The 19,108-nt window shown below is 45.1% G+C and overlaps 1 protein-coding gene across 1 annotated transcript in view; it reads left to right on the top strand.

Annotated features, from left to right (window-relative positions):
- The window catches only part of mid2 (midline 2), a 100,047-nt gene that overhangs the window by 73,819 nt on the left and 7,120 nt on the right, over positions 1-19,108 (top strand). Inside the window, exons 6-8 of the mRNA XM_071917063.2 lie at positions 1,645-1,772; positions 2,421-2,564; positions 8,941-9,102. Of these exons, the coding sequence (XP_071773164.1) occupies positions 1,645-1,772; positions 2,421-2,564; positions 8,941-9,102 (434 nt within the window). The remainder of the gene's footprint in view (positions 1-1,644; positions 1,773-2,420; positions 2,565-8,940; positions 9,103-19,108) is intronic.

Raw genomic sequence — 19,108 nt, 5'->3', positions numbered from 1 at the left:
ATGCATACACACACAGATACAGACACACACAGAGGAGGGAGCAGCAATGGAGCGGACAGTAACCAAAGCTCAGAGTTCATCCACCTTTTTAAAGCCGACATAAATCTTTCTCACAAATTCATCATAGTAAGCTGTATCAAACTGAGTGAAGTTATATGACAATAGTCTTTTAGAGAATAAATAAACCAGAATAAAGTCGTTTTTTTCTGAAAACTGAATTGATTATATTGCTGGTTGTTTGCCATTAGGGCTACAACTAACGATTATTTTTTAGATTCATTGATTAATCAGCCTATAAAATGTCAAAAATAATGACAGATGCCCATCCCAAGCTACCACAGCCCAAAGTGATTCTTAAAATTGCTTACATAGTCTGACCAGCAGCCAAGTATTCAGATTATATTTCTAATGATTTTCGACTAAACAGCAGAAGTTCTTAACTTGTGGTTATTTTTAAGACATTTGTTCTCCTTGAAATCGGCTGTCCGAGAAAAATCTAAATCAACATCGTATCAGACATAGTCCTCTCTTTCTCTCGCTGTTGAGATCAATATCAGGCTCCTGCTGAAAATCATCAGCCTCTGCTCTCTAGTCGGCCCTTTCCCCTGCTACCTCACCGCTCCCTCCATCCCTCCATCCATCCCTCCCTCCCACCCGCAGGCCGCCAGCTTCCTCAATCCGTCTCCCTCGTCCATTCTCCGCTGAGAGAGTTTCAGCCTCAGCAGCTGGAAGGACAGTCTGTGCAAATTCTGCAGCTAGTGTAGCGTTTTTTTAATATATATATATATATAGTATATATATACACTCTGGCCCGGCCTCCGCTGTTTTCCAGCACCTGGGCAGGCTCTTTATTGATGGACCGGTCTCGCTTCGCTGAGGAACAAAAGTCTCAAGGACTTGCTCTGGTCTGCAGCCCGGCCAACACTGTGGTTGAGCCTGGCTGCTGCCACAGACGGCTCATTGTTGCTCCAAGCAGGAGTTTCCACTAAGCTGTCCCGGACAAACCGTGGAATCTGCGTGTGTGTGTGTGTGTGTGTGTTTTGATAGTTCTCTGGGTTTACAGACAGCGTTGAAGCGGTGCCACCTCAATTTTTTTTTATTATTCGTTTTTTTTGGGGGGGTGACACAGACACTTCTTTACTGTTTTTGGCTTGTGAAAGACAAAACAGCTGTTGTCCCTCTCTGTTTTTATCCTGTATGACTTCATTATATCTGTATATCATATCTGAATATGTTTTCATGAAAGGTCATGAGACAGTAACCTCCACAATCATGTTAAATGATCCTGGTCTCTGCCTGAATGACATTTCATACAGTTGTGCTGTATGATGCTGCAAGATTATTTCTCTGTCTCTCTCTCTCTCTCAACCTTTTCACTTCTCCTCCCCCGCCTCATTGTCCTGACTCCGTCTACCACCTCTCTCCCCCTGTCACCTCATTTCCTTCATGTCTCTCTTCACATTCTTCCTTTTCTTCGTCACCTTTCATCTTTCCCGCTCCTCCCCTTCTTTCCTCCGGTCTTTTCCTCTCATCGCCTCATCCGACCTCTTACCCTTCCTCCTCTCCCTCACCTCTCCACCCTTCTCTTGACTCTTCCTTTCCACACACACACTCACACACACACACACACCCTCCCCTCTACAGGGTTGCCATGGCGACGGCCTCCTCCCAGGTGCTGATTCCTGACGTCAACCTCAACGAGGCGTTCGACAACTTCGCCCTGGACTTTTCCCGGGAGAAGAAGATTCTGGAAGGACTAGATTACCTAACAGGTACGAGCTGCATCTGTCAGCAAACGTGTCATTGATCTGTCTTAGCATGGGCAGCTGCTGTGTGTAGATATCACTGCTGTCATAAGGAACCTTGTAACTGTAATGTTGGGTATTTTCATGTCCTCTATGGGTTGACAAGATACTCAAACCCTTGTGAAACCCATTGGATAACCTCAAAAGTTCTTAGTTTCTGCAAAGTTGACAGGTTGGACATACAAGGTTTTTACCACACAGCTGCAATATGTAGCTGCACTGATACAGAATATAGACTTTTCTAATAGCTGGACTTAGAAATGTACACCAGCCACCAGCTTATAGGATAATGTAAGTGTCTTTGCCGTTTGCATCTTAATAAAAAGGGAGAACTTAATACTTCAAACCGATGTTCAGCTTCGTTTTTTCCATTACGGAGATATTTAGAAGCCATTTCTTGCTAATTCATCACTCCCACCGGGCAGCGGTGCATTTAGAAACGTACTTTAAACACCTCCAGAGCCCACAGAGCCCACACCACGTTATATAAATACCGTGCTAATCTTGAGGTGACATTTGTTTCTTGCTAAGAAAGTCGTTCCATAAAAGCTCAGCCAGGCTAAGAGCGACTGAAGCGCTGAACGCATCTATGTGTTGTGTTGTGTCCCGCTGTAGCTCCCAACCCGCCGTCCATAAGGGACGAGCTGTGCACCGCCTCCCATGACACCATCACCGTCCACTGGACGTCCGAGGACGAGTTCAGCGTCACCTCCTACGAGCTGCAGTACACCATCTACACTGGCCAGACCAACTTCATCAGTGAGTCAGCACACACACACACACACACACACACACACACACACACACACACAAAGGTATGCCCCACACCCCACTTGCTTATACAACATGGAAAATGAGGGCTCTAAACTGGATATTTCATCAAAGGGGTCCATAAATTATTTTGTTTTAATTATTAATTAAAGCAATAATTCATGACATTTGCATATAAATATACTTGTTTTGCTTTCTCTATCACTGATTGATATAACACACACACACACACACACACACACACACACATATGTACCAATATGGGGAGTATTGAGAAAGGCCAACTTTATTATTATTAGTATTAGTCACTATCACACAAAGATACACGCCTACACACACATGAACACACACACATCGTCTACATGAAGAAAGATCAGCTTTATTCTGGTGTCATCTTGCACGCAAGCACACACACACACGCACACCATCCTCTCTGACCTTCCCTGCAGTTACAATGGGAAATAAAATGGAACAGCACAATAGTTGCAGCATTCCTCCGACATGAAGAATATTTTATATAAACTGTGTTGCATAACCTAGATTTTCTGTCCAGCTTTAGTCTTTGTTGTCCTCCATCCTCGTATTTATAGATAGATAGAGCTGAGCTATCAAGACTGCTTGTTATAAAAATAGGACATATATGTCACGAGGGGGTGCTTCAAATGGCTTTGTTCTTCTTTTTATTGTATTTTTTTTGTTGTTTTCTTCAAGCACGGTGCCAATTGTGCAGGGAGGAAGGAGGAGAATGTGAAATCGCTGCCATTCCACTTTCAACCTGCTGCATTTCTCTCCTCGCGATAGTCGTTTCTTTTTTGTCAGGGTGGTATGAGTGTCATCAAGGTTTTGATATTTTTAGATGTACTTTTTTGAGGCTGCGTTTTGAAGGCGGCCGTTGTGGATCTGCTAGCAGAGAGCCGAGGCTGCCAAAAGTTTCCCCACACCGTCTCATTTGTGGCGCCGAGCGCTGCCAGGGCGAGGGGCTCCGTGCCTACCCGTGCTTCCCTCGTTAAAAAAGGATGCCGCGCTGTGTGGAGCTGAATACTGAACTGAATATTGTGAGTCCAGATTTAGATTGAGATACGTGTCGATTCAGCTTTTATGTGTATAATTTCTTAGCAAAACAATTAGAGGGAGAAGATGGCGTACTAATGTTCAGGAAAGCTTTTTTTGGTGTCTTGTCTTGTCTTTACACCTTTCCTCCTGCAAACTGCAGCCTGTTGTGGAAAATAGCAATTGTTGGTGATATTGATAGTTTATCGATTAATTGTCTGGCACTTAAAATTCAGCAAGGCCCTGCTTTTTTGTTTTTTTTCATCGCTCTATGTAGAACAGCTTCAAAGTTATCATAGTGGACTGCCACACACAGAAAAATGGTGGATGTAATTATTTGAATTGACGAAACATTCGCACCAATACAGGCAGTTCAAAGTAGACTTAATGTCTGCTATTTGGTGAACACTTTTATCCCAAGTGCCATACTGTAGTTGGACCAAATGGGTATGAAAGAGTGGACACATGATGATACTCTTAGAAAGACTTGTATGGTTCCTTGTCTGAAACCCTTACAGTGGACTATACAGTCCGTTTCACTGTACTTCATGCATGCTTCATACATAGTTATGAGTGGGATGATGAGAAGACAACAAAGAGGCGAAAAGTGGAGTGAAAAGGTGTAAATGGAGGGATGGAGAGGACACTGTGGAGGAGGAGAGGGATGGGAGAACCAGGTGAAAAACAGAGTGGATAATGGCTACAGAGGGGAGGAGAAAATTGAGACTCACTTACATGCAGATTCAAGCATGTATACACACACACATACAGACACATGCACACAGAAACATTCATGTACACACACACAGACGCATTCATCTATGTTCCTGCCTGCCCCCTCCTCTCCTCTCCGCTCTTTTCCTCCCCTCTTTGATCCTTTCATCATCTCCTCGGTGAATCCCGGCATTTCTCCCTCTAACTACCCGTGCGGCTCGAGTGCCCCGGCCATTTGAAACAGCAGGATACATTTCAGCCGCGATAGGCCGAGTGACTCAGACATTCGGCGGTGCGCTGCCACAGTGTCCTCGGAGACTCGCAGGAGAGACCGAGATAGAGAGAGAGACAGAAGGAGAGAGAGAGAGAAACCCATTTAGCCTGCCACGCCACTTGAGTTTCTACCATTGCGTTTTTTTCTCGTGCTTTCCGAGTGGCTAAACGCTCCCACTTGAGCGCCATCGTCTACGTCTGTATCTCTGTCTCTGGCCTTGGTCCTCCCATGAGAAGGGGAAGGGTGGGGGGCGAGGAGGGGTGGGGGGCGAGGTGGGGTGGGGGCGGGGGTGGGGGGGCGGGGGGGGGGGGTGAGGCCTTGCCAACCTTGCCTCTGCAGGATCACTCAGGCATAGCAGCAGAAAATAGAATCTGTGAGCGAAACCAGATCGCATGGGGAAACGTAAGCGATGTCAAACGGGCCAAATATCAGTGCGACAGTCCAGTAAAAGACGCCTTGTACTGTAAATGGGTGGCTGCCTTCACTGCAGATGGAGAGAGTCTGTTTTTCTTTTGTGTTTGTCTATCACCCGACATACCCACCCATCCAGCCATCCATCCATATGTATCTATTCATTTGCTTAGTTGTATCCCCTCAGATGCCAGCGATATCCCATCATGCACTCTGATCAGATGTGATGGATAGTTAACGTTCTGTCCTCTGCATTCCTGATGGCATTCATAGATATCATCAGCACACACACACACACACACACACACACACACACAGACTTATTATCATCTGTCAGCTTTTGTTTTATGACATTGATGCCCGCGGGGATGATTGAGAAAGACCGCGAACTAAAGTGAATGACGGTGACAGGGAGAGAGAAAGAGAAAGAGAGAGAGAGGGATTGAAACAGAATAGCAGAGTGTAATTTAATGAAAGAGTGATTAATTGATCAAGCAAAATATGCGATTTCCATTTGAAGTAGCGCTCAGTGTCGACTCTCTCTGGAGCTCTAGCTTTACATCAGACAGTATTGCTGATATAAACACTGTTTATTCATGCTCATTAATCTAACGCTGTACACTATGATAGCTTCATCAATAACTGCATCAATAGCACAACACTAGCAGATAATGATGGCCTTAAATGATATGTCACTTTTCGCTGATGCTAATTTAATCTGGCAGTGAAATTGATCCAAGTGTTACTTTTCAGCGCAATATATGCTTTTCCACTTTTGATTGATGCCTAGAGCATTATGCATTTAAAACACAGTCATTAAGAATCGTTTAATAAACCAAATGGGAACCTTAAAGTAAGCATTAAAGAGATATATTATGAACTTTAGAGAAAATGCTGAAACTGCTTGGCAAGGGAAAACAAAAGACTAAAATTCAAAATGTCAAAGTATCACTTTAAGCCTTCAATTCACCATTTTCCCACCATACATACAGAATGTCATTGTTGGATCTGTGGCTGTTTTGTTTCCTTTAATCTTACTCCTGATGGCCCCTGGCTATCGTCTGTATAACTTTTAGCCTATAGAGCCAACAATGAGGCTTGGAAGCCGACTAGTCTCACTAGTTCCATCGTTTTTTTCATTTTTCATGCTGCATCTATCCCCAAGTCTTGCATTTCTCTGGAAGCCTTGTCACCAGGTTAGCAATACCTGTTCCCGCTGACTCCAACTGCCGTCTGTCTTTCATGTGTATTCATAAGCACTGGCCTGTGGTGAGGTATTAAGATGATTATCGCAAATGAAAAGCAGATTCCACAGTGGGTGTTGGGACAGCCCAGTGTTTGGTAAAATCACTCTCTGTGTCTATCTTGGCAGAGTCTCTCTTTCTGTTGGCAGGATTGCTCCTTGTAGCCTGATTTACTGTATCTGTTTGATGAAAGGCTTAAAGAGGCACCAAGATATAAACACAGGTGAAGATGACACATTTTGTTTCTTGCACTCGTGCACAGCTACTCCCACACACACACATGCCTCGGGTACAAATTAACAGGGAAGCACACACACGCGCGCATACACACACACACACACCCTCACCAGTAACTCTGTGTTGCATCATCAAAGACAGACCCTCTTCCACTCCCATGACACTTTGTGTTTCTTTCCCCCTCTCATCTGTCTGCATCAGTCTGAGGCAGACACATGCACGCACTCAAAACCCTAACCCACACACACGCATCCAAGTCTGTCTGGATGCAAGACGCAACCCGCTCCATTTCCTCTCTCCTTCCCATTTCTATCTCTCCCCCTTTCTGAAATGACACATTCACTTACTCTCTCATCCACTTCGCTTTGAAGTCGCAATGCAAGCCGAAGCAGCAGGGCCAGTGTCGGAAAGCGCCTCTCTCAATAGCACAAGTAGCGACGGCGTATTGCTGTGTACCGGCCTAATTTGATCCAGCGAAAAGGGAGAGGTGGTGTGGAGATCAAAAGCATTAAAAATGGAACGCAACATGAAGTTCTTCTCCCTCGTCTTTCCGTGTCTGTCTTTGAGAAGCTACACAGCATTGTATCCTCCTCGCTTGCTGCAAAATGCGGCTAAAATGACAGGTGGGAGGCATAATTTCTGGAGCAACAAGGGAGAGCTGTCACATTAGAAAGGCGCACTTGCCTTTTGTGAGGTAAAGACCAGTAGGATTTCGGTGTCGATCCTGGATGCACATTTGTAATCGCATCTGCTTTGCATCTCTGTGTACGAGACGGATCGTGCGCATGCAAGGTGTGTGTGTGTGGCGGGGGGTCTCTCTCCCTCTCCCTCTCCCTCTCTCTCTCTCTTTTTCTTTCTCTCTCATCTCTCTGCAAGATGAAAGCCCCTTCCCTCATTCCCTTTTTCCGGGAAAAGCTCATCGCGGTCGGCAGATACGGGAAAGACGCAGCCTTCGCTCTTACTTCTGCGAATCCACTCCCTTCATTCATACTTAAAAACGCCTCACTTTTAAAAGGCCTTATTTGCGTCCCGTAAAGTATTTATATTTACAAGCAGACTCCCCGCTATTACTTATGCATGCTGTTGCCATCTCGCTCAATAATTCACAGCGCGTCCTCGCCAGAAGGGACAAGGCATGGCCCTGAGAGCTCTCTCTCTTTCACTTTTTGTTTTTCAGTTGTTGTTGTTTTTTTTCGAGCGCAGTGACAATTCTGCAGGGAGGAAAGATGAGAGAGTGAAAAGAGCTGCCATTCCACTTTCAACTGTACAAACCGTAACCTTAACTGTAGTGTGACTAAACAAGATGCTTTGTTTGTTTTGTCAAGTGTCTATTTTAATATTTTTTGGATTTTCTTTGGAGTGGGTGAGGCAAAGGCAGAGAGCTTGAAGGTAGACGTTCAGTGGGTTTTGTCTCTGAAATTTTCACTCATAAGAGCAGCTTTCATTGCCAAGGTTAGAGGTTCCATTTGCTGTGTAGTTCGGCATGTTGAGCATAGCATTATCACTGCCAGGGTTAAAGGGGGACGAATCCAATTAGGGTCTCAAGTCCCAGTGAAGTGTGTGTGCAGGCTCATGACCTCCGGATCAGGCAGAAAACATCATTTTCAGTTTCATTAAACGATGCTGGATGGGTCAAATAGTGAGAAAAAAGGATAACGGCGATATTAATGTTCGAATTCATCGCCGTTATTTGACGCTACGGCGTGAGTCGCGTCAGGAGGAGCGCCTCACTTCCCATGATCCTCTCCTCCGGCCCGAGCTGAGATTTTCACTTTATCCCCCACAGTCGGCTGCAGTTGAGAGACTGAAAAAAGCTTATGTTTAGAAGCAGGTAACCCAGCCGTCACTAAACCTCTCTGTAAGCGCTCATTCTATTGGATTAAAGCACCCGCCAAACGGTGTCATGTTAGCGCTGCCCCCATGTTTCCATACATGTGACCGATGTCGATGCCTATCGCACTCCTTTCCCCTCAGGCCCTCACTGCAAGATGCTCCCTAGTGATACTGGGTAAATGCCGTGTTCCTAATAGGGCGTAGATTCAGCTTAGTGAGCACACAATTCTGCCCCAGGCGAACATGACATGAGAAGCCTGATGGAAACGTAATGGGATGGATCGGTACGTACGCATCAATGCTGCATAAGGTCTAGGGCTGCATAGTCCCTGTGTTCCTGATTGTGTGATGAATCACCCGTGTTTGTGAGAGATAAAAGACACCGGTCAGATATTGTGGAGGATTGTTTTTGCTCTTTCTGATGTGAGATAACTGGAAAAAGAAAGCTCAGTAGCACCGACTGTAGCCCTGCTTCCCCAAAAACACTCATCCAAGACATAATGTTTGCCTCCGGATGCGTCAGCACACCTTAGTTACACCCCTGCTGTGTGTGTGTGTTTGTGTGTGTGTGTGTGCGTGCGCGTGTGTGTGCCTCCTCCAGGTTTATACAACTCGGCGGACAGCTGGATGATCGTGCCTAACATCAAACAGAACCACTACACGGTGCACGGCCTGCAGAGTGGCACCCGTTATATCTTCTTTGTCAAGGCTATCAACCAGGCAGGCAGCCGCAACAGCGAGCCGGCCCGCCTCAAAACCAACAGTGAGTACAGACCCGTGGGACACAAGTTCTTGAAAATTCTGCCCGCTTTTCTGTGTATGCTTTACAGACCTTGTTCATTGTGTTTTTGATGTTTAACATGATAGAAAGGCCATGTTTTCTTCTGTCTGTATCATTTGTGCTCCTGGGTGTGACCTGTCACTGTTTAAAACCAAAATCAAAAACACTCAAATACACCCAACTACATGTCCCATCAGTCTGAGAGCTTCATTGAATGATTTCTAGTCTAAAAGTAAATTAGCATCTTTTTTAAAATTCATCATATTAAACCATCACTTTTGGTCGTGTCACGCGTCCCAGCAGGTGGGGCTTGGCTGGCTTTTGTTGGAGGTGGGCAGACCTACATGCAGTTTCAAAGTGAAACAGCGGGCTGTATTGAATCAGCAACTGATTCGACAGTAGCATCGTTCAGAAGAAGACCAGAAAATCCAAGCGTAACGCGCCATAATGACTTGTGATTTCAGTACAGCCACAAATGTTAGGGCTTTATTCACTGTGGTAAACTCTTCGCTGTTTCCCTCCTAACAGAGGGTTTGAGTTGGGATATGTCTAAACAAAGGAGCAGCGCTGCATGAAAGAGCATCAGATTGACCGCAGGGAATATCACTACACATACTTGTAGCTTATGGTTACAAGTCACAGCTTATAAGCGTTCAGACCGGGCATGTAATGTAACATTCTCCTATCAATTATTTACTTCTACCCCTTAGGCTTCCTGGAATATTTCTATTTTGAATTTGAGAACAGACATCAAACATCATCAGATGTAGGTCAGCCCATGGTGCATGGAAGCACAGTGTGTATTTCTACCCTAAACCTCATCATCATAATAAACGTCTTTATGATGTGGGGATTAAACCTGCAACTTTCAGTGATATTTGACTCTGCAGTTGTCTGCTTCATTCTCTCCATCCCCTCCTCTCTTCTTCCATCTTCTTTCCATCTCTAACCAACAAAGTCCACTGGCTGCTGGGGAACTCTAGGCTTTATGCCTCCGTCATTGTTGTGCTTACCGCAGATTGAGGTCTGATCTCTGGGTAAAGCCTGTTTGTAGTCTCCTGTCGGTCTCAGAACATGGTTCTCTGGTTGTCACCGCATCACATCTCTCCTGCTCTCTCTCTCTCTCTCTCTTCACACATTAGAAGAGAAGTGTTAACATGTTTTGGACTGCGGGGGGCTTTAGTGGTATGTTGTACACGAATGCCAACTGGAGTGTGATAATAGGTAGCATTACATTCCCCATTTACCATTTACTTCTCCTCCATCTGTCTGCTTCTTTGTATGCTGCTGACTCTCTCTCTCTCTCTCTTTTTCTCTCTCTCTCTCTCTCAATCCAGTCACTTTCTCTTTCTGCGGTGATAAACACTGAGCCTGCACACCAAGGAAGGCCTCAGTGCCAAAACACCCAAGCTGTGTGTGTTTTTATAGTCTGCATAAATAAATAAAAAATTAAAAAAAGCTGGAAAATGATGCAACCCAAAACATTGTCTTTTTTTGACATCCACTTTTTCTGATAGTCATTTTTCTAGCTAGGTGAGTGCAGTGCGTGTGTGTTTTGTTTTTTCCACTCAGGAAAGATTATGTTTAATTTACGCTTTCTCTTCATCTCTCTCTGTCTTTGTTTTTCTCTCTCTTTCTCTCTAGAGTGGTAAATCCTTTTCTCTGCTGCAGTGTCTTGTCCTGGCCTTGAACTCTATCTGTTTTTCCTCTATGTGCGTCTTTTCTCCTCTCTTGGCCTGCTTTCTTCTGTTACCCCTGACTATGGCATGTCATAATAATAATCATAATCATAATCATAATAAATAGAGCACTTAAAAACAGTGTTACAAATATGCCACCAACCCAATATACATCATACTATAAAGCAAGGAATCTCTGTCTGTATGTGTGTCCTTCGCATATCTCGAGAACCGTCCGATCTACTTCACACTTGGCTGGTGTATTGCTGGGGACCCAAGGACGTGCAGTGTCGAGTGTGAAGTTGTTTGGATGAGCGGTTCTCGAGAAAGCTGCAAGCAGCAATACCGGAGGCCAGGCAATCGGCCCGTTCCAAACAGGCATGTTTTGAACAGGCACTGCACTAGTACTAACAAAACCAATATGTCAACAAAACATATGCATGCAAAACATGCTAAAAACAAAAGGGCAAATGCACGGGATAACTAAAACAACAACAAAACAAATACAGACCCTAGTTCAAGTAAAAGCTAAGGCTAAAAAAAGTGTATTTTAAAAGAGTTTTAAAGGACACCAAGTCATTCCAGTGCCTACAAAGGTCAGTCACCTTTAGTCTTCAGCCTAAACTATGAAACAACCAAAAGAGTGCTGGCGGAGGATCTCTGTGCTTGGACTCATAAGGGGTTAAAAGCTCAGAGATAATATAGCTAGGCAATAGTCCAAGATGCCTCTTAAAGGTGCCCAATAAAAATTTTAAATCAATCCTAAATTGCAGTAGTAGCCATTGAAGTGGAGCTGAAGTGGAGGTAATAAGCCGTCTCCTCTTAGCTCCTGTCAGAAGTCTCTGGCTGTGGCATTTTTGGATTAACTGTAATCTGGATCCACTCTGCTGGGTAAAACAGGTGTGTAGGGAGTTACAGTAGTCAGCGTATGATCTCTCCCTCTCTCCCTCTCTTTCCTCTCTCTCTCTCTCTGTCTGTCTGTCTCTCTCTCTCTCTCTAAACGGGCCTGTGGGAGATGGAGCATGACAGTGTTTTAGCTCCGTTCTGATGGCATTAGAGGGGATTACTGGCTGGGTGTGATGCGGGGGTGACACGGGGTTGCGGGGGGGGCGGGGTTTGGAGGTGAAGCGCAGGGTATCTGGAGGTGGCGGTTCAGCCCGCTGTCACGTCCCTCTGTGGCTCCCTGTCTCCGTCTGACTCGCCCTTATATAAGAAACACTCCATAACGATTCCATTTGCGATGTCCTCCCTTGATATAGATAAGTAGGATGAGCGGATGTTTTTTTTCCTTCAGCAGCGCTCTCACTTCTGCTGTTTTCTCTCTGTTCTCTCTGGATGTATTTCTGTCAGTCAGCCTCTCTCTCTCTCTCTCCCTCTCTCTCTCTCTGTCTCTCTCTCACTGCTGGCCACCTCGGCTTGCCAGTAGTTTTATCTCGGTGCCCAGTGGCTCCAAGCTCTGGTTTGCATTCATATGTGTGTGTGTGTGTGTGTTTAAGTGGGTCTATGTTTGCCCTTATGTATATACAGTATGTGCAGTAATTGTGTAGTATAATGCTGCAAGGCTCTCTCTCTCTCTCTCTCTCTCTTTCTTACACTCCCACTTCTTCCTGTCATTCACCCCTCCGGTCCTCCTTTCCTCTGGCAGCCAGTGCTATCAGGGGGGAAAGCTTGTCCACCCACGGCCAAGTTTGGTTGAGATTACGAGCCCGTGATTGGCACCCAGTATTTCTCTCTACTGTAAGGTTTCAAACAAGCCAGCACAATAACATATACAAACATCCACTCAATATTATTAGCATTGCGGCTTGTGGTGTGCATTATGGCACCTGCACCATGTCTGTCTGTACGTCTGTCTCCATCTTTGTATGTCTCTGGTTCTCTCAGTCTCTCTCTGTCTCTTATCTCCCACTCTCTCCCTCCCCGTTTCTCTCCGAGGGATTTGTATTCAGATGGAAGTGCTTCAGTCAGCCGTTCTGTGGCAGGCAGGCACAGTGTTTTCGGATTAAAATGGGTCACAACAAAACTGATCACGAACATCTCACTTTGACAGGCTTATTAGGTTTCTCTCTCAAGGCTCCGCCGCTGTACCAGCTCTACTAGCAGGCTTTTTAGCTGAGAACCACAAGTTCTTTCCCCCGCACTTGAAGTCTCTCTTTTCTGTCGGTGGCTAGATTGGAGGGTTTAGCTGTCACATTTTTTGGGATGAGAGGCTCTCGAGGCTTTTAGCCTAAGCTCATCATATTTCTAGCGGGGGCTTGCAAAGCACAGAATGCAGTGACAAGTAGCACAGATACTGGAAAGTCATCCATCACGAGCGCGTCTGCTCAGAAGAGCTGCTTCTGAGTACATCCAAAGCATATGCGTGAAACAAATTTGAATGCAGCTAACTGTGCAGATATGACACCGGAAAAGCGCGCAGAGGGGTGACTTGCCTATTATTTGGCGAGCGTCTTTATCTACAGTAAATTGCTGCACCGAAACTGAGATTGTGAACATGCAGGGATTTCAAACTTCAGCTACTGGTCACACAAAACAGTACGACACAAATCGCACTTTTTGTTGCATAAATCACCTTGGTTGGGCCTTCTAGGAAACGATTTGCAATTGAAAGCAGAGTCAAGAATGCTGAAGGAATGGTCATTCAAGCAGCTGAAGCTTTGCATCACAAAAACCCCTGTCCAGCTCTGCTTAACAAATGATAAAGATGTGGAAATAAGGGATTTCTCTGATGGCTGCCGCTGTGCCAGGGTCTTCTCCCAGGCCTTGGTGAATCCTATTCTCTAGTGCAGCATCTTGTCCTGGCCCTGAACCCGAACTGCCTCTTCCTCCTCGGTGTCCATCCCCCCCCCCCCTTGGCCTGCTTTGTTCTGTTGCCCCCGGCTATGGCATATGATCTCTTCCTCGCTTGCCCTTTCCTCGTTCCCTCCCTCTTCTCTCTGCCATCTGTCTATCCGTCCCAGAGGAAAAGCTGTCTTCTCAAGTTGTCATGACTCGCTCTCTCTCTGTCTCGCTCATGTCGAGGAGAGAGACGATGACAGGCCAGACAAGCTTACTGTAATCCCACACACACCTACACATGCTCAGGGAGTGTACTGTATGTACAGGTATGTGAGCGCGTGTGTGTGTGCCTGTCTGAGGGAAATACTGTCCAGTTTTTTGGGGGAAATCCTGAAAGAACTGACAAAATCATCAAAATCCCACTTTCTGTCATCATCTAGGCATATAACGCTTAAGGACTTCACATTTCCGTTGCTGCAATCCTCTCTGGTGCAATTCACTTGACTCAGTTGACATTTAACGGCACAAAATCGCATTGTGAACTTGAGATCGGTGCAAACTCATTCCAATCTTTTCCCAATAAAACCACTCAGCGGACCCAGAGCGCCTAAAAGTGAACTGGGACACAGATACTGTACACCAGATATAGTGGAAGCTTCATGTGCTGTTAGACGCCTGCAGCTGACATGTGAGGCAACTCTCGGCTTCTCGAAACACACATGAATTAAGCATGATGTCCTTCAGATGGGGGTTAAGTAGTGTGTGTGCATGTATGTGTGCGTGATCTCCAGCTGCTGTCACCCGTTCTCCTGCATTTACCCCCCCAGCGAACTGTGACCAGGTTCCTACATGACTTGATTTCTAAAGTGAAGGGAGGAACCCGAGAAAGAGAGGGAGAGCGAGTAAGAGGAGGAAAGGTGGAGGGTGACAGATTGAGAGTGAGAGAGGGGAGAGGGGAGCGGGACGAGCGAAGAGAAGACATCAAATAGCTCTTTGCAGGGATGAGTGTCTGCGGACGCGAGTGCCCTCAATCCCCTGGTAATGGGGTGCGGCCCCTCGATGATGCACACAGATGGGACGAAATTACATTGTGCCAGTCCATTTACTGTATATAAATCTGTCTTTCAGATCAATACGGGAAGCTGCTGCACTTACACAAGCCAGCGGTAACGTCATTAAAATATGAGAGCGAGGAACAGCCTTTGTTATCAGTGCAAACCCGAGGATGCGTCGCATATTTTGACATCTTCTGGCCGACGACGCAGTAGTCATTATATTTGTTTTTAATGCACCGTGTGTTTAGGCGTGCGCGAGCGTGAAATCGAATTAAGGTTGTATCTGAGCATGGTCGCAACTTATTAGAGTGGCGGCTGACAGAACGAGGAGCCACATTAGTCTAGACGGCTTTTATTAGAATGTTCCCTGTTTATGCTTATCTAATTGGCTGGCTGTCTCGGTAATTAATTCCTATGAACGGGATACAAAGTCGCAGGAGAAGAGAGGGGAATTAGTTTGTCAAGTTGGAACGGGGGAAAAGTGTTTGAATTGAGACTGAGAAGCCATCGCAGCCGGTTCTTCTGCGGTGCAAGATGTTTTTATATTTAGGTTTCTGCTCAAAGCATTCCATACTGCAGGTCAGTGGCTATCAGTGTGCTTGAATAAGCACAGTCTATACTGTTCATAGTTTCTGACTTTATTGTGCAGAAGGGTGGAAGCACACTACAAGATTCATTGATTTCCTCTGCTAAAACTTCAAGACGAGCACACACACACACACACACACACACACACACACACAGCCCACAATCTCATACTTCGTAGGATGGTTTTTAGTTTGTGCGATGGCTGTTGATGCGGTCTATTTTTACCTTGTTGCCTGATGTTTGCTTCCCTTCAGGATTAATAATAAAGAATTGTGCACTAGGGTAATTCAGCCTGATCTCCTCAATGTGTTTTGGTACATCTGAAACAGGGCTAAATCTGGCTAAACCCTTGTAGTTTCCAGAATTTCTTACATACTGTGACAGCCGCTCTGTTGATATACTATTGTGTGCCTCCGTAATGACAAGGTGTATAGAGACGGCAGCCTCCTGGTGTGACATTCGTACCCGTCCCACAGTGCATCAATATTAGAAAAGGCTGCAGGGCGGGATGAGCTAGGAGGGCAACATACATTCAGGTTTAAATCCATCTTCATGTAGCTGGCCCATTGTTTGCGTGTAGAGGCTGTGCTGTTGATCTATTTTGAGTGTCCATATTGTGCGTGTCAAAACAAAAGCTAATCTGAACAGGCATATTGGCCTTCCTCTAGGCAGCAACTGTACTGACAGTCAAACACTGGACTGTAGATTTAATGATGTGAGTCATTCTGTTGGTAACTATTCTGGGCAGCCACATTGTGCGAGAGAAATTCTGTGTATATGCGTGTGTGGGCTGACATTGTCGGATATGTCCAAGTGTATATGTATGTGCGTGTGTGTGTTTGCGTGCTGAGCGCATGTACGTGTGTGTTGCTCAGATCCCAGTCCCTGTACTGTGTAAGCAGATGAAAATCCAGGCTGAAAATATCACATGTCAAGGTGCCCCCAGGGGTATGCATACCTCTTTACGTCCTGTTAAAGGACCTGCAATAATATTTACCCAGCATGCATCTGGGATGACAGGCCTCAAGTTGCCACTAAGCCCCTGAAGTAAACAGTAGGAGGGGGAGAAGAGAGGAGGAGATGACAAGAGAGAGGAGAGTAGGAGAAGAGAGGGGAGGGGGGCATAGAAAAGGAGAGGAGAATTAAAGAGAAATATTGGTTCTAAAAGGTTAAATAGGAAGGTTCTGCTTTGAACTTGATTTGCATGGGAACTGTGGGTGAAGCACGTTTCTACAGTATCAGAATAAATTAAAGGGGCATTAAGTAATCTATGACTTCCATCAATGTCTATCAGCAACCAGTAAGAATTGCAACAACATTGACAAGCATAAGGTGGCCTTCAGCTGACACAAATACCAGTCCCATTTTCACAGTAGAGACGAGTAAGCTAGCTAATTAGAGCAGAGATCCAACAGAAATGTCTAATGAAGAGGTAATGTCATCACTAGGGCTGCAGCTATCGATTATTTTAGTAATCGAGTATTCTACCGATTATTCCATCGATTAATCGAGTAATCGGATAAGAAATACTTTTGCTTTATTAAAGAGCAATAGTAAATATACAAAAGAGAAAAGCTGTCCGCACGAAGCTGTCCATACGACACTGTGATTTACTGAAAACGAGGTGAAATAATAATTATTATTGATATTTATTACTAGGCCTAAATATCATACAAGTTCATAAGACTGGCTAATGTACATTTATTTGCTATGTTGAAGGGTTGCCCTACACCTGCTGACCCTACTCACTGCAATCAAACTAAACTGAATATACCTGCTGTATTGGACTGGTGCATTTTAGGCTCCAATTGCTACTTACACCACCTGATATTTTGCTTTCTGGGGTATTTTATGCATCACTGTGAGGGGAGTAGGTGTGTGTGTGTGTGTGGGGTGTGTGTGTGTGTGTGTGTGTGTGTGTGTGTATGTGTGTGACTATCATAATAATAACATGAATGAAGCTCAGGCTTTCACAAATTGACTGCAGCATTTTATTTTCTGTGGTTATTTTCTTGAGCAAAACTTAGCTAACTTAGGGACATCATAACTAGCCACCATATTGATTTACGTTCTTAACTAGCCATTACATATAGCCATAATTAACGTGCATTCTTTACTTGCCTTCATCTCATCCCGTTTTAATATTAAGTGCTGACTCCGCCCACCCGGCCAGTTTCGGCGTACGCCGGTAGCAATTACAAGTGGACCCTATCCTACAGTCCCTGCTCTCAGCGGAGGGAGGGAGCTACGCTGTGTGGGAAGCGCTGTGACCGTCAGACCTCTCTGGATTAGACAAGCAAGTAGAGAAAACCGGCATCAGCCGAACCAATTTATTGCCAAATGCTTTGGGATTCAACACATTAACATTGCTTCCCATGGTCAGAAAAAGTCGGCAGATTTGTCGCTAGTCGCTTTTGAGAAATAAAGTCGCCAGGGGGGTCTGAAAAGTCGCTAAGTCTAGCGACAAAGTCGCCAAGTTGGCAACACTGGATCCGAAACTTTGGACACTTTCTGTCGTTTTCTCTGGCCTGTCTCTTCTCTTCGCCCCTCACTATTTTCTCTCTCTTTCTCCAGCGCGTTGTGCAACAGTAATAATCATCCGTGCGAAACACACTGAGTGTGTATATAGTTATATGGATTAAATGAAGCTTCGATGCAAAGAATTTGCATCGATGATTTTTAGTAATCGAGTTACTCGAGTTTCTCGAGGAATCGTTTCAGCCCTAGTCATCACCATGCAAAATACTGGAATAATAATCCTGTTTTGTCATTTGCTTTTTTGGCGTGAGAACAAAATGTGGTAGCACCGTGCTCCATTGCTGAGCAGTTGAAAATGCCAGTGTGTGTGTGTGTGTGTGTGTGTGTGTGTGTGTGTGAGGGAGGGGGGGGGGATTGGGAGTGAGTCAAAATGCCAATGGGTATGGAGTTTTGTTCCAAAACAGTGTATGGGCCAAAAGTGAGTTTTGAAAGCCAGAAATCTCAGCACCTGGTGAATTAATTGCTGAGTCACTGGTATTGATCAACGACCCTATCAACCCCCCTCAGATATATTATGGTCGTTTTGTGCTATGGGGCAGTAAAAATCTGACTTATTGCCCCTTTAATATCTCACATTTGTTGCTGTAGTAAGTTACATCTATAATGATTGTTAGTACAGTCGTAACATAGAGCTGTATTATTAAGACTGCAGCTGAGAGAGTAGAATCACAACAGCTACAAACTCTACTCTTTAATAATCTACCCATTACTTTGGTTACACTGGCATCACTGCTCTTTACACACACAACCGTTGTACTGACAATGAGTCTTTTAGGGGGAGAAAAGAAACGAGCAGAAAAAGTTTCTTTCACAAGCTTTTACCCTAATGAACCATCACAGAAACTTCTCTTCCAAAAGTGGCTCTTTAATCACAATGAACTTCTAAGCAGACCCTCTGTGAGAATCATTTTTCACGGCGCGAGCATTTGGCTCTCACGACAGCGCCGAGTTAGTTGGAGGGTGAAGCTGGAAAAGATCAGGGACTGCTGTTTGTCTGGTTTGGATTGCCGTTTGTTCAGGAGAAAGCGACAAAAAAAACAGGGAAGAAGAGTGAAAAAGACACAGAAAGAGGTGAGAGGATGAGATGTAAACACATGTTAATCGCTGTAATTGAACTCGGGAGTATCATGGGTTCATGTTATGTGCCTCAGCCTGCTGCACCATAGGGCATCCCCAGCCGGCGTTGCATGATTGATGGACATCCAGCCCTGTCTGTTTGAATCTATATTTTAGCCTCTGCCTGTGAGTCTGTCAGCGCTGTTGGATAACATAGCACATTACATATGGATCAGGCAATTAGAAGCCAAGCGGCATCCAGCCATGCATTTTAAATGGCACGTAATGATTCGA

Source organism: Centroberyx gerrardi, chromosome 16 (assembly GCF_048128805.1).
Source record: "Centroberyx gerrardi isolate f3 chromosome 16, fCenGer3.hap1.cur.20231027, whole genome shotgun sequence".
In the NCBI taxonomy this organism is placed as follows: Eukaryota; Metazoa; Chordata; class Actinopteri; order Beryciformes; family Berycidae; genus Centroberyx; species Centroberyx gerrardi.
The sequence above is the reverse complement of the archived record's forward strand: the minus strand, read 5'-3'. Positions and strand labels throughout refer to the sequence as shown.